Genomic DNA, 15,219 nt, shown 5'->3' with positions numbered 1-15,219 from the left:
AAGACACAGGGCCCTACTTGGAAGAAGTGGAAAATAGAAACATGCTTCTGAATAGCTGCTTGTTAGCTGAGCAAAGTCCATTCTCTGCACTGAATGCAGAAAATAGCATGTGCACATGTAATTAGAGACAATCGTAATGTATAAGCACAAGAAGATAAAAATAAAATGGTACAGGAAATCTTAATTATGGCATTTTCTAACATTTGAGCACTTTGCTCTGCAAACGTTCTTTTAACACATGGATTTTTCCCTTCCAGGGTAATAATATATGACCTAAAGCATGGCCAGATCCCTTTGTCATTTTCTTCTCAGGTGCTCCTATTGCTGGCACACGATGCAACAAATCTGTCCGATGGGACATTGTTCAGATAAGGTTGCAAAGCAGTTCACATATCATCTGAGTACAGCCATTTTTTTTCTGCCTCTCTTTCTGTGCATACCGCTTAATTATAATCATTAGGAGGATCTGGTAAACCGTCATTTAATCATCCCTTCCTCTTCCCTCCTCCCCTCCTGCGTTGTTCCATAGCTTTATAAACCTAAGGAGTGAGGATGACAGAAATCGTACACTGTGTGTATATATTTGGGTGACTCACTTCCCCTCGGGGCACATGTACAATTTTGCCCAGTGACAGATACAAAAACTTTCATCTAATGTGTTACCAACGCATGAGCAGAGACGGCTCTTTCTTGGAGGCAGGAGGTGGTAGGCACTGCCACGGGAAACAGGGATGGAAGTTGGAGCTGTTGGTGATTTGTCATCTCAGACAGCCAACCCTAGGTTAAAACCTTCTGGAGAAGAAGAAAGAAACCCGCATTTCATCCCTTCAGTTGTTTTCTGATACACATCTAGCGACGACCATTCAACCTGTTGCCTTTGTTTTTTGGTTTTGGCAGCCCTTATACTACAGGCATTTAACCTCGTTTCAGAGCATCCAAGTGCTGTACATGTAGCACAGGCTGGAAGGTGATGGTTGGTTTTGGTTTTCTTCAGCAAATGTGCTCTGCTTTTTCATCTTCAAACGCCAGCATTATGCTTTGGCCCACAGCATCACGTAGGAACATTTACATGTGGTTTTAGAGATCCACTGCACAACAGAAGTGTTGTCATTGAAATTACTCATGCAAGTTAATAACACCATTCATCTCTCAGAGACCCCTTCAGTCCCTGATCTCACCCTGTGGGTTATCACATCTACTCTGTAGGCAGGGAATATGGGCAGGCAGAGAGGAGAGAGCCAAGGTCATGCCTCATGCCAGCACCAGGGATGAACTCACTGTCTCCTCATTTCCAATAGAACATTCCAATCTTCAACAGTCTTAAGTAATGGGACAAATCTCCAAAAATGGCTGGAAAATACCCATTCTTGTGGATTCACACCCCAGTTTTGTTCCTGCCAGTCTCCTGCTGTGATTTATCCTCTGCTAAGTTTTGCCAGCACATAGCCAGCAAAGACAAACCGTCTTTTTACTCCATCTTGGTGACTTATTACAGGGTATCAATAATCACCCTAAAGTTGTTATTTGGTATACAGTCCGTGTTGGCTAACGGATTTCTGCACTTATTGTCCCCTCATGACCATTAACTGTTGCTGGGCATCAGCAGTTTCACAGCTGCTCCAAGACACAACTGGGCTGATCTTAGTAAGCCATGGATCTTGCTACTCTCCTGCATGGAGAGGAGAAGTTTGGGCTGAAATGAGAAGCCCTCGTGCCCTAATTAGCTTTGCCTTGGCAAATATGAAGACAGTGGTTATCAGAGTGCCAGCTTTGGTAGTTATGATAAAGTAAATGACATACAAAGTACTTGTTGCTGAGAGATTCTTTGACTGGAGAGACAAGGGACCATCTAATTGTATGATAGATGGAGGTGCTGTGCTAAGTATCTTCTCATCCCATCCATGCAGTGCTGGAATGGAGTTTGAGGTTCAGCTCTGCTTTCTGGATTGAGCAGTGCTGCAGTATTTGCAGGCATCTTGGTTATTTGAAATCCCAGGATGGAGCTGGAATAATTTCTGGAAGGATCAAGTGTCTGAACTCGCAAAGATAAAACACATCCATGTTGTGCGTGGTTGAGTGGGATTTCCAGGGATGTCCTATTGCATTAGTGGTGGTGGGATGCTGCTTTCTAGAGATGCATCATCCAGGTATTTCCCAAAACCTAATTTTTTTAAATTTCTTTCTTTCTTTTTGTTTTTTGTTTTTTGGTTTTTAGTTTTTCTTTTTTTTCTTTTTTTTCTTTTTTTCTTTTTTTTCTTTTTTTTTTCTTTTTTTTCCCCAGAAAGAAAAGGTCTAGGGATCCCAGAGGCCAAGTTTGATGCAGTGCCCCTTGTTCCTCACAAAACTGTACCATGACCTGTGTTGGGACACTTTCAGGGAGATCATCAGCATGTACGATGCAGCTATCCTATCCTATTAGCTATATCCTAACAGTACCCACCATTCCTCTATTGCTGCAAAATATTCTGGGCAAAGTGTAATCATCTGCAGGTCCTCTCTGTGTCATCCTCCGGTGACACAGAAAGGACCTGGTTGGCCAGGTTGAGCTACTCATCCTGGGGATTGATGAAGCCACCAAAATCGTCGCACTGCATCCTATAGCTCCTGTCCCTAGCTACCACCAATGCTAAGTAGCATAAAATCAACCCCTTGATCCATTTTTGGGGGGGAGGGGGGAAGAAGAGATGTGAGCCCTTTTGTCGGGCTCTGTAGACAGGCAGAACTGTATCTTCATCCTTGCACCCACAGGGACCTCAGTGTCGATGCAGGACTGACACACGCCCCGTTCCAGGTCCGCCCGGTCCCTCAGCCCTATCAGCATTACTTAGCTACACCTCGGATGCATCACTTCCCCAGAAGCACATCCTCAACACAGATGGTAAGTGAAGCACTTTCGCTGAGAAATGTTTTATGCATTGTCTGCCAGAAGGCAGTCAAAATAAAGCCTGCTATCTTTCTATCACCTGTCTCCTGCGAATCCCACTTATCTCCGGCCGTGGGAGGGAGTGTCTGAAAGGATAATGTTGCATCATTGCACTCTGGATTAGAGACAGGAAAGAAAAGCTCAGCTGCTCTGGAAAGAGTCGTCCGTTGCCTGCAGAGCACTCACAGTCTGATCTGCATAAGCCTTAGGAGGATGTGAGACTTAGCAGTTATTGGTAATAATATTATTATGGCATACTGGAGTAAAGCATGGGATCCCAGGGCTCCCTGCAGGCAGAAGGATTGGTGGTAGGTGGCACCTCCCCATGCACACTGACCTTCATCACGTTTGCCATCAACATCAGCCTTGATGACACATGTTGAGTTTTTCATGACTTGTTGTACCAGTGGAAGTGGGATTAGACGTGAAGGGTCATTTCCATGTCCTTCTCCTAGCAGGGAGTTGCATTTGGAGCTGAGCCACCCTGCTCATCCTTGAAGCAGCCTTATAAAGCTCACAGATGTTCTTTCCCAACCGGCCATGGTCAGAACCTGACATCTGTACATACTATAAGGCTTTCAGTATTGGAGCCTGGATGAAGAAAATTGCACCAACTTAAAATAAAAATTAAATTAAATCTCTTTTCAAGCCAATCCATGTTGAGAGATTGGAACTTCAGTGTTACAGATGCAGCGGGAATTATTGTAGCAAAGAGTTAATTCAGAAGACATGCCTAGTGGTTGTTATCATTTATGGGACATCTATTTAACTTTTTGTTGTTGTTATTATTCTGTTCAATTTAGCTTATTAAAAGATTCCCACTGGGGAAGGTGCTGGCCTGCTCTTTCATTTTCAATTTTTTAAGCACTAAATTTAAATCAGGGTGCATGAGGGATTTCTTTGCGCTAGCACAGGTGGCTTTATTTTTCTCCCTTGCTTCTTGCAGGTTGTTCATGAAATCAGAAATTACCCTTATCCTCAGCTTCAGTTACTTGCTCTTCAGGGACTGAACCCAAGCAGGCACACATCGGCTGTGCGGGAGAGCTATGAAGTATGTATCTTGGGGACAGGAATAATTACATTTTCAAACCCTGGGAATCCATGCAAGCACTGGCATAAACTCATCAGGCCCTGCCTTCTGGCATGGGAGTCACAGATGAGAACAGGACTGAACCTGCAGCAATTAATAATAACCAAGAAGACAAAGCTGTTGAGTGGATTTGGTGAAAGATGGTCTACCCCACGTGCTTGGGTCTGGATCCCAAGTCTGGCAACAAAGTGCTCCAGTTCTTTGTTTTATTGACTGATTGATTGATTGATTGATTGATGATTGATTTTTCCAAACTGACAAATGAACTTCACCCTGATTTCTTAACTACTGGATATCCAGCATTCAGCTCTGTGCCTTGATCCCTTGAAGGATGGCCCAAGAGCCAAAACTCAGATCTATCATCAAATTACAACTGATCTGGGTTCAGTAGACATTTTCACCAAGGACAGGGCAGGATGGAGCCTTGCTTCTTGGCAGTGGGGTGGTGGGACTTTGCGTTCTTCCACTGATGCTTTTTTGCCATCTGTTTTTCTGTGCTTCAGGAGCTGCTGCAGCTGGAGGACAGGCTGGGCAGTGTGAGCCGGGGGGCTGTCCAGAACACCATTGAGAGATTCACCTTCCCCCACAAATACAAGAAGGTGAGTGCCCTGAAATGACCACCAGACCCTCTTGGTTGGCCAAGTGCTGTGTGTGTGGAGTGCTCAGAAGGAAGGACTTTGGTGGGTTGCAATCCTCAGCATTGACAAACCAACACCACCAGCTAAAACATACCCCAAAAGGGAGGAATACTTTTTGGTTCGTTATTAACCTGTGGGATTCCCAGGTTGATGCAGTGCAGTAGCTCAGCTGGCTGATTCTTGCTTCTAGGCTAGGAAATTACAAGTCAAATTTTCAAAGGTTCTCAACCTTCTCCCACCCAGTGGGAAAGGAAGTGTCTACAGCAAGAGGGCTTCACGCATGCTAGCACACCCTTTTCTACAAGAAGGTGGCACTGGCAGGACGTTTTTCTCCCCTTTGCAAGGGACAACTCTGCTGGAGCTGATCTGTCTGTAAGGATGTGCGTGCCAAATTTTTTGGCTGTACTAATTATAAAATGATAATATTGCTCACTTGGGTAGAAATTTCATTTTTGTCATTCCCAGCTGAGCGGGAACAAGGAGCTATATTGCACTGTCCACACTGGAAATGAGTCAGCTCTTTGTTGCACTTATCTGTGGCCACATCTCCAGTGGATCCAGAAAAATTCTATTAGTTGGAATGGATATGTTGGAGAAAAAAGAGAGAAAGGAACTGAAAGTGCAAGCTCTGTTCCATGGCTGTGCCAATAGGTCACAGGGGTTGCCCTTACTGGCAGAGGTGATTCTGTACATTTTTGGAATCTTCAGGAGAAGTCCCCATCAAGGGATACTTTGGGCCATCCTTACCCCAAGGAGAACAGACGAGGTAGTGACTATTTTGCTTTGTCTGGCTCTCCTAAGCTCTTATTTTTAAGCCTGTGAGCTACACAGGCTTAGCAGAGTGCTAGAAAATCAAGTCATAACCAAATTATGTCTTTCTTCTTGCTGCAGAGAAGACCACAGGAGGGTAAAGCTGAGCAAGAGGATGGAGAGGAGTCAGACACTGATGAGAAATGCACAATCTGTCTGTCCATGCTTGAAGATGGAGAAGATGTCAGGTATGACCCTTTCCCACTACTTGGCTGTCTCTCAGTGACATCCGAGTTATGTTTGTTCAATAACACCACTGTGCTTTCATGAGACTGTCCCTGTTCTTGTCCTGACGAACTCACTTGGGTTGTTTCAGGGTTTAGGAAAGAAAACTCTTCTTAGTTGGACATTGGTAAGGGCCATAGTTAGGTAGAGCTCTGAGCAGTAGGACCTCATGGGTATGGATCACCTGCTCCAAAGCCATACTGTCGGTCAGAATGTCAGAGAAGTGTGGGTGGCAAGGCTCAGGAAGCTATCTGGGATTCGTGGTCATCAATGTGTGGCCTTTGCAGATGACCAGTGCATGATAAAAGATAACATGGATGTCAAGTACAGGGGAATTTGGCTTGTGGTCACGAGAGAGCTATCTTCTTGCAGAATAAGTGAGGTTACTCAGGCTGTATGTTTTCAGGGGGCCATTCTGAGCAACAGCAAAACCTCTGGTAGCCCTCAGAGAGATCTCCAGACTCTTGGCTGTGCTGAAGCTCTGCTTGTAACAGAGGGTGGGGCCAAGAAATTGCAGGAGGCTGAGCTACCATAGGTGAAAGAGCTGTGAGTTGGCACTGCTTGGTGCTTCTCCTCACACATTAGCCAGCCGTCATGAAAATCTCTGATTCTCTTGTTGTGGATCCTTGTGATTTGGGATCCCTCTTGCTCATGAGAACCACCAAAGAGATGACAAAGGTGACACGGGTGAAAAGCAAGCTCATTTCCTGAAGCACTCCAATCACTCAAGTGGGAGTAGTGGAACCCACTGAAGTCACAACCATCAAGAACCCAAGTGCATAACTTAATACTCCTGAGATGTCAAAAGTACCAGCCAGGATAATTGGTGATTGCAGTTGGTCACTGCAACTCAGGTCAGGAGGGCACGGGGTTTTCTAGAAGATTTATATTCAAGGACAATCTCTGACCTACTGCTGATGTTGCTGGTGGAGGCTGTAGGGCCTGGGAAGCACAAATGTCATTACACTGCTGCATTCCCCAGTCCTGGATACTGTTTTCTGGATTTCTTGGGCTTCTTCCATCCACACTGTGCCTAATGGCTCATAGAATAAAATTACAAAATCATAGAATCATTCAGGTTGCAAAAGACCACTAGTCATCCAGTGAAACCCCAGCGCCCTGACCATGTGCACTAAGCTATGTCCCCAGGTGCCAAGTCTCCATGGTTCTTGGATGCCTCCAGGGACGGGGACACCCCCACCTTCCTGGGAAGCCAGAAGGATTCCACTGCATCACCACTCTTTCTGAGAAAACATTTTTCCTAACTGGGGATGCAGAAGGAAACCAATGAGCTCGTAGACTATAAAACCAAAGGGTTTTCTGCGATTTTAAAAAGTTGATGGTGCTTCTCTTCCCACAGGAGGTTACCCTGCATGCATCTCTTCCACCAAGTATGCGTGGACCAGTGGCTGGCCACCAGCAAGAAGTGCCCAATCTGCAGGGTGGACATTGAAACACAGCTCGGCTCGGACAGCTGAAAGAATTGGCTGGACACACCATTTTCCTTATCAGGTCGTATGGCCATAAACCCTTGCAGCAAAATTTTTTGCCTTCTGAGCCATTTGATTGAGAGGAAAAGTCTGCAGGCATGTTAGAGAGGGAGAGGAGGAGGTGTCAGTACAATATCTAGTGGTAGGAGATATTGCACATGCGCAGGATACGGGCCTGGTGAAAGGGAGCTGGCATTCCCGGAGCTCAGAGACCCCATGCTACAGAAGATTTAGTGTTGAACATGAAGGAACTAGTTGTGGTAGTCTGGCCTGTCAATCCTGCATTTCATGAGGATTGTATATATACCTCTCGAATACGTAGAAACATGTTATAGGGGTCCTTTAGCTATTTCTATGGATGGCAGCTGGAGCATGTTAGCTTAAGAAATGTTGTGTTTGATGCCCTACTCATCTTGTGGTGGACATGTTGCTGTTACCTAATTTGCACCAAATATTTTTTCATAGATTCCTTATGTTGGTGCCTGATTAATACATTGCAAAAGGGGAATGCAGAGGTCAAGCTTTCCCACCCTTGGGGGGAAGAGGCGAAAAAGCAAAATCCTGTTTACAATCAGAAGGGTTGCGCTCTTTTCTTCAGCCACGCGTGCTTCCTTTCCTTGCCTTTACAGTGTTGCAAATTTAGAGATGCTTAAAACACATTAACAAAAAAAAAAAAAAAAAAAGAAAAAAAAAAAAAAGAAATGACAGACAAATTGAAAATGAAATGAACGAAGCAATAAAGAGATGCTTCGTTCCTGCTGTTCTGCTGCTGCTGAATGCTTTCTGTAGGGGCACAGTGTTGAGGTGGATGCTGTTTCTTTGCTCTTTGTGTAGCTCAGCATGCTGAAATCCACGCTAGGCTGTGGGCTGTCTCCACGATCTCTGTTATCCATTGTGAATGATCTTACTGATATGGTAAGCTGGAGGCTGGTTGGCTTCAGAGCACCGTGGCTCAAGTCTCCCCAGGGTTGGACATCTCCTGTGATTTAGGGTATAGCTTCTCAGAAACATTGCAATAGGACAAAGGGAAATGGTTTCAAACTAAAAGAGGGGAGATGAAACCAGATATAAGGAGGAAGTCCTTTATAATAAGGGTGGTGAGACCCTGGCACAGGCTGCCCAGAAAGGTGGTGGTGCCCCATCCTTGAAGACAGCCGAGGTCAGGCTGGATGGGCTCTGAGCACTGCTGGGTGCCCCTGTGCACTGCAGGGAGTGGGACCTGATGGCCTTTAATTGTCCCTTCCCAGAGAGATTGTGGATGCCCTGGCCCTAGAGATGCTTAATGCCAAGTTGGATGGGGCCCTGGGCAATCTGATCTGGCATTTGATCTAGCGGCTGATAACCTGTGGCAGAGGGGTTGGAACTTGGTGATCCTTGAGGTCCCTTTCAACCCAAGGCATTCTACGGTTTTATGATTCTATGACTCATTCTGTGATTCTACGACTTTGGAGAGACTGCTCACTCTGTGACTGGGCAGGGCAGAGCAGCAGACAAACTGCCCCACTTCCATCCCCCTATCCCAACCCTTTGGAGATGGGAGAAAGGGAGTGGGGGACCACTGTATTGCATGCAGACGCCGTGCTTCACCTTCCTGTTGAGAAAACACAGCGTAGGGAGGATAAGCAGATGTACAGCACAGGTGGAAGCCTTCTTTGCTTTATTTTCTTTCTTTTTCCCCTTAATTAGCTCAAGCTCTTAGTCTGCAGGGCTGAATCTCCCCGAGCAGCTCTGATAATGGGATGGGAGGAAACTCGTTGCTCGTGAGGAATTGCCCATGCATTGGTTGTTCGGGCGCAGTAGGGGAATGCTGGATCTAGAGGGTTTGCTGCTTTCTGGAGGGCTTGGTTTAGCCCTGTGTTGGAGCATTGTTAGATATTTCACTCCGTTTTCATATGGTGAATGAGACGGTTATTAAAATGGAACCTAATTTATGAATGTTCATTAAAATAATGCATAAAATTGGAGGCATTCCTCAGAGGAACGGGACATTTCCATCCCTCAAAACAAATACATCAGCCACAGACACCCAGAGGACAGACCTCCAGAGAACCAGCACTCACTACCCTTTTTTTTTTTTTTTTTAAAGAAAATACTTAATTTTTTTTTCCACACTGGGATAGCAGAAAAAGTATATTGAGGAGCAACTGCGATGAAGTGGAAACTTCATATATTCAAAAACAAGATGTGCAGAGCTGAGCACTGGCTCCTCTGAGCCAAGCGATGCTCCTCACATAGAAATGACCCTAAATTGCCATCTGGGAGATGGTGGAATTCCTGTGAGCTATAAGTGGGAAGTGCCCTCCTCCAATGTTTTCTGTTCTAGTTTTTACAACATAAACAGAAGTGAAGGAGGTGACATGGGGATCAAAGAGCCTTTCTTCCCCCTCTTTCTGTGCCTGTAGGAAGGAGGAAGCAAAGGGAGGAAGCAAAGGGTCATGGTGACATATATTTGCCATAGGGACATATATTTGCCACCCTGGCATGAGCATGGGACCCCAGTGTGAGGAGGGATATGGGCTCCTTGGGGCAAGGAATGACCCATGGGTGCATCCAGAGAGATGTACCACAGAGACACCCAAGGTCAGACTGGACAGGGCTCAAGCACCTGATGGACTTGTGGGTGTCCCCGTTCATTGCAGGACCAGGTGGCTTTGAAGGGTCCCTTCAACTCAACCCGCTCCATGGTTCAATGATACACATGGGGCTTGCTCCAGCAGCAGCAGATTGGAGCAGCATTAAAAATAACACTAATAATACAGACAGGAAAAGCAAGTCGTCGTTCCTGAGAGACACTGTAAGCTGTCCTGGTGCACCTAGGTGTGAGCTGGGGGCAAAGCAGGGGAGGAGCAGGGCCATAGGGCCCCTGGCTGGGCAGGGAGGAAAGGAGGACCGCTTCCAAACTGCGTGTTTTCTTAAAGCCTACGCGAAAGTATTACTATTTGCCTAATGAACAAGCACAGTTTTTAGATGAAAAACCACAAAAAGAAAAAAAAAAAAAAAAAAAAGAAAAACACACACACACACACAAGGAAAAACAAACAAACAAACAAAGAAAAAGACAAAAAAAAAAAAAAAATTGGTGAAGAAAAGCACCAAAACTCCCATGGTCCGGTGTGAGTGACTGATCCCGCGGTGCGTGAGGACCTGCAGGTTCCTGTGTGGGTTGGAATCGTGTGTACACAACAGTAGGAGGAGCTGGAATAGAAACACACACTCCAGGAACAAAAACATTGATAGTTTACAGGGTTTTGTGAGTTTAAATGCCTTATATTTAACAATCATAATTTATGACTAACTTGTAGATATTGTGGGTTCTTATTTAATTATTTTTATAGTTGGTTTTTTTTGCATTTTTAATTATAATTTATTTATTTAGAAATTAATACTAATTTTTTTTATTACTCCTATTACCTCATTTTTGCATTGTTTCTGGGAATGGAATGCTTTGCATGCGTCGGTACTTTAAAAAGAAATTCAACATGGGATGTCGGGGATAATGCTTATCTTGTCGAAAACAAAAGAAAAAAAGAAAAAAAATCAGGGTGTGTGATTACAAACTGTATTACTGTGGTGCTGTTACCTTGGATACATTCCATAAAAATGCAAACCTTTGATTCTGTATGCTGTGACATAGTGGAAAACTGCAATATAGTGACTGTGTTTAGCACATATATATGAATATTATTTGCACTCATAATCAAACTCTGGTGATCCTTTCACTCATGCCCTTGTGCATTGAAGGGGATTAATGGCGTTCTCCAAAACCAAAATGTTTCAGTTGGTTCCTGCCCTGTCCCAGTGCCACTGGTGATGCTCCCGCTCTTGCTGCATGCTTCCTGCAATAATGAATGCAAGGCTGTGCTAGGGGCAATGCATGCCTTCAGTGCATGACTCTGCAGATTGCTTCATACAATGAGGTAGGGAGCCCCGGTGCTGCAGTTCTGTTTAATTTTCAGTGCTTGTTCTGGCTATGTGCACCCTGTCAAACCGTCTCCATGAGCACCCAGCTGGGTGCTCCAGGGGAGGATGCAGGAGGGAATCGATGAGCTCACAGACTACAAATCCAAGGGTTTTTCTGCAGTTTGTAGAAGCCAAGCCTCCCATCTTTTTTGACGTGGAGGTCCTGCTCCTCATGGTGCGGTGCCATCGGGATGGTGGGACTTCAGCTCCTTCACTGCTTCCAGATATGGCTAGAAGGATGGGGTAGAGAGGGATGGGATGGTTGTGGGGATGATCTGGGATCCATTTGTAACACCGGGCCACAAACACTGGCTATAATCCAGCTGTAAAACACACCTGGAGCAGAAGCCCCCCAAAATGACCTTGAAAGCCTTTCAATCAGTTTTGCTCCCTCAGTCAGGGCAGAAAAACCTCAACTTGAGGCTTGTTAATCCACTGTGGAGCTGGGGCTACAACCCTCCTGTGACCTCGTTGGGTCACCCGAAGGGGGACCAGCTCCCAACTGATGTCCCATTCCTCTGTTGGTCCATATCTCCATCCCCAGTGCAGGTGTCCAAGTGTCCACATCCCCATCTGCATCCATGACCACAACACTGCTAACACGCTGCCCCTTCTCCAGAGGTGCCCAGATACCCAGTGCTTGCGCCATGCAGGAAGGTTAAAGCACCCTTGACACTACTTTAAGCTTTAAGCCATAACTGCTCTGGGTCCACGCAGATGCTCAGCCACGCTGAAACGGAGTTTGATGCATCTCCACCCCAAAAGGCTTTGGATGCAATTCTCTTTTGGGGCTGGAAAGCACAACGTAACCGTACCTTCATGACTCCTCTTTTCCCTTCAGGGTGCTGCTCTGCTTTGTTGCCTTTGCCTTTGCCTTACCCTAAGTTTCAGACTCACGTTTTCCCTTTGCTGCTCCTCCCTTGGAGCCTGGAGCCATGGTTTTGGGCGGTGTGGGGATGGGGGTTGGTTGTCAACCCCGCAAAGACACCGAGAAAGGGACGCATAAAGCACGGGGCGAGCAAACAAAAATCCTCTCCTTTAATGGCCCGAGCCAGTGAAAGGATCACCCACATTTTTGTACTCCTACTGCTGTTCTGTTGTGCTGTGCAACATTTTGCTACATAGACTATTTTATAGAAGAAAGCTAGAAAAATATTTATTATTAATATTAAAGCAATAGTGCATTGAAGAAATGAAAAGACATTAGAAATTGTGTAAATGCTTAGATTCACTTTTGGTGGATTTTTTGTACTTTATTTATAACTAATAAAATGAACTGCATTGCTAACTATAAATCTGTGCTGTACAAAATGAGCTGGAACGGCTCTTGTGTGGTCTTTATTTACCATCCTGACCCTGACTCCATTCCATCATGTAAAATCCTCTCCAGGTTGATGCCTGCAGCCTCTTTAGGGCGAATCCTTTAGCAAGTGCATGGTGGTAGACATTTTTTCTGCCTCTTCCAACCCTGAATCAGTAGGAAAAGAGAAATCTACTGGAAAATGGAATTTAAAAAAGCACTTTTATATTAATGCAGGGAGAGCTGAAGGCATTTTCCATCCTTTTGTCACCCTTGGAGAACCAAAGTGTGTCAACACCTAGCTTTGCATCCTGTGCAGTCCCTTTGTGATTGGGCTGCTTATAATAGGAACCTGCTGGATCCCCCAGCAACCTGTAAGGCTGTGTAAGGGAACACCATATTCAGGCAAAATGAGAGTGCCTTTACAGGAAGCTGTTACAAATCCCATCAGAAAACATGGGAAGCACATTTGCTCACTGAGATCTCGCTGATGTCCTTCCAAAGGGTTACAGCTCTGAGAGTTGCTTGAGATCGCAATCTGTTTTGCTTCAAAGCTGCTGCAGCAGAACACGAGTCTGCCTCTGTGATGTGATAACAGCCCCACTGGGCACTGCAGTGAGGAGGGAGGGAGTGGCACCCTTTAAGGGACAGCAGTACCGACCATGGTGTGACACTGCCATTCACTGCGAACATTCACTCTCCCCGTATCACCTCTTATTTGTTTTGTTTAAGGAATACAAGCCTTTGGCTGGCCCATGGGTTGCAGCCCAGAGCTGTACAACACTATGAGTAAGTCTTTCTCCTTCTCTGTTTTCTGCTTTTCCTTCTTCTTCTTCTCTCTCCTTCTTTCTCCTTTATCTCCTTCCTTCTTCTCTTTTCCCTTATTTAACTTCTTTCTCTTCTCCTTTCTCCTTTCTCTTTCTATGTCTTTCTCCGTCTTCCTCTTTCTTCCTCCTTCTTCCTCCTTCTTCCTCCTTCTTCCTCCTTCTTCCTCCTTCTTCCTTCTCCTTTCTCCTTCTCCTTCTCCTTCTCCTTCTCCTTCTCCTTCTCCTTCTCCTTCTCCTTCTCCTTCTCCTTCTCCTTCTCCTTCTCCTTCTCCTTCTCCTTCTCCTTCTCCTTCTCCTTCTCCTTCTCCTTCTCCCTTTCCTTCTCCCCTCCTCCCTGTCCTCCTCCTTCTTCTCCTTTCTCCTTCTCCTTCCCCCTCTCCTCCTTTCCCCTCTTTCTCCCTCTCCTCCTTTCTCCTACTCCTTCTCCTTCTCCTTCTCCTTCTTCTCGTTGCACATAACAAGGAAGGGGAGGTTTTAGGATGGACGCTTCATAGCCTTCAATTATTCTCCCTTTGCACACACGGGGCTGGTATGGGTAAATTGAATGCCACCAGATGTTTCACAGCAACTTTGTGGAGATTTTTGGTTTGTCTACATCCTGCAGCAAGAAATAGCCCATCCCTCCCAGCATGTGACACTGCAAAAGACTCCTTGGTCTCACTGGAAACACAAAAGTGTTCATAGTCATGGGAACATCATTGTGATCCCCCAGTAATGCGGATTACAGAGACAGTGGGACAGCCTGCTTGTGCAGGTTCCTGCTGGGTGCCACCATCCTTATCCTTTGCTATTGCTGCTCACTCACATTTATGGTTTTTGGCTGAAGGCAAAAGTAAAGTGCAAAAAATAAGGTAGAAAGTACAGGACAGTCTTCCCAACGCATGGCTTCAGCAGACTCCTGTTCAGCAAGTGGATGCCCTGAGTCCTGCATGAGGACGATTTTGTTTGTTTGGTTGGTTTTTTTCCTCTCCATTCTCCATTTGGCCAGGAATGTGTTGGTTTTAACAGCTTAATGTAAATCCAACCCCTGGAAAAACAACTCCACTCTGCTTATTACTTTTGTAGCACTAATTGTAGCAACAGGCTGACTCCCCAGAGCTGGGGTGGAGTAGCATTTTGTACAAAGAAAGGGCATTTTTAAAGTCTTTTGGAACAAAAAAAAAAAAAGCTTTTTTTCATGTTTTTCCATGGAGACAGTGGGGCTGCTCATAATACATCAGCAAATTCCCCCTGGTGCTTCCTAGGGCACCATAGCCCAGAGCTCAGCACAGCTCTTAAGTTGCACATACCCATCCAGGGATCCTGGCCTGGTGCTCTGACTGCCAAAGACTTTCAATCTTGCTGAATGCAGCCCAGAGGCTGTATCTGGTCAGGGGGAGAGCCTATAGGCAGAAAACATCCCCCAGATCCCATCATGTGAGACCCAGATACTTGCTCTCACATCTGAGCACAACCCACAGTGATGTTCATGGTAGCCAGAAGTGGGTCAAAACTCAATGTCTCAGCTGAATTTTCTTATATATTTTGTCTCAATTTCATAATTCTCAATATTCACCCCAAAAGGTGATAGTGTAGAAGCCAGCAGGCTTTTTCAGCCCCAGCAGGGCAAGATGCTAAAAGCAGAGGATGGGATCTCAGCTGCTAATGGAGTAGTGTACGGATCAACTGGTTGTGATTTCCAATAGCAAATACAACAGAAATGCATTTGTTTCATTCACAATTTTTTATATAACTTAAAAAAAAAAAAAAAAAAGACAAAACAGAATGACTTCTACAAAATATTAAACCCAGGAAGCACATCTTGTCACTGAAAACTTCTCAATAAAAAAGGCAGCATTTTGAAAAGGAAAACACAATATAAAACCGTACAATGAGAAGAAAAAAAAACAAGAAAAAGTAAAAAGGAAGAAAGAAAAAAAAAAAGATACACTTGTGCCAAAGGGAGCAAAACCCTCC

At 45.2% G+C, this 15,219-nt stretch overlaps 1 protein-coding gene across 2 annotated transcripts in view; it reads left to right on the top strand.

Moving 5' to 3' along the window:
- Positions 1-10,187, top strand: part of RNF165 (ring finger protein 165) — a 42,749-nt gene extending 32,562 nt beyond the window's left edge. Inside the window, exons 4-8 of one of the 2 annotated variants that reach the window (XM_048931634.1) lie at positions 2,749-2,878; positions 3,870-3,974; positions 4,517-4,612; positions 5,543-5,649; positions 7,047-10,187. In XM_048931634.1, coding sequence (XP_048787591.1) covers positions 2,749-2,878; positions 3,870-3,974; positions 4,517-4,612; positions 5,543-5,649; positions 7,047-7,164 — 556 coding nt within the window. In that variant the 3' untranslated portion in view covers positions 7,165-10,187. The remainder of the gene's footprint in view (positions 1-2,748; positions 2,879-3,869; positions 3,975-4,516; positions 4,613-5,542; positions 5,650-7,046) is intronic. The other variant, XM_048931635.1, reaches the window with a different exon arrangement.
- Positions 10,188-15,219: the final 5,032 nt, after the last annotated feature.

Source organism: Lagopus muta, chromosome Z, assembly GCF_023343835.1.
Source record: "Lagopus muta isolate bLagMut1 chromosome Z, bLagMut1 primary, whole genome shotgun sequence".
Taxonomy (NCBI): domain Eukaryota; kingdom Metazoa; phylum Chordata; class Aves; order Galliformes; family Phasianidae; genus Lagopus; species Lagopus muta.
The sequence above is the reverse complement of the archived record's forward strand: the minus strand, read 5'-3'. Positions and strand labels throughout refer to the sequence as shown.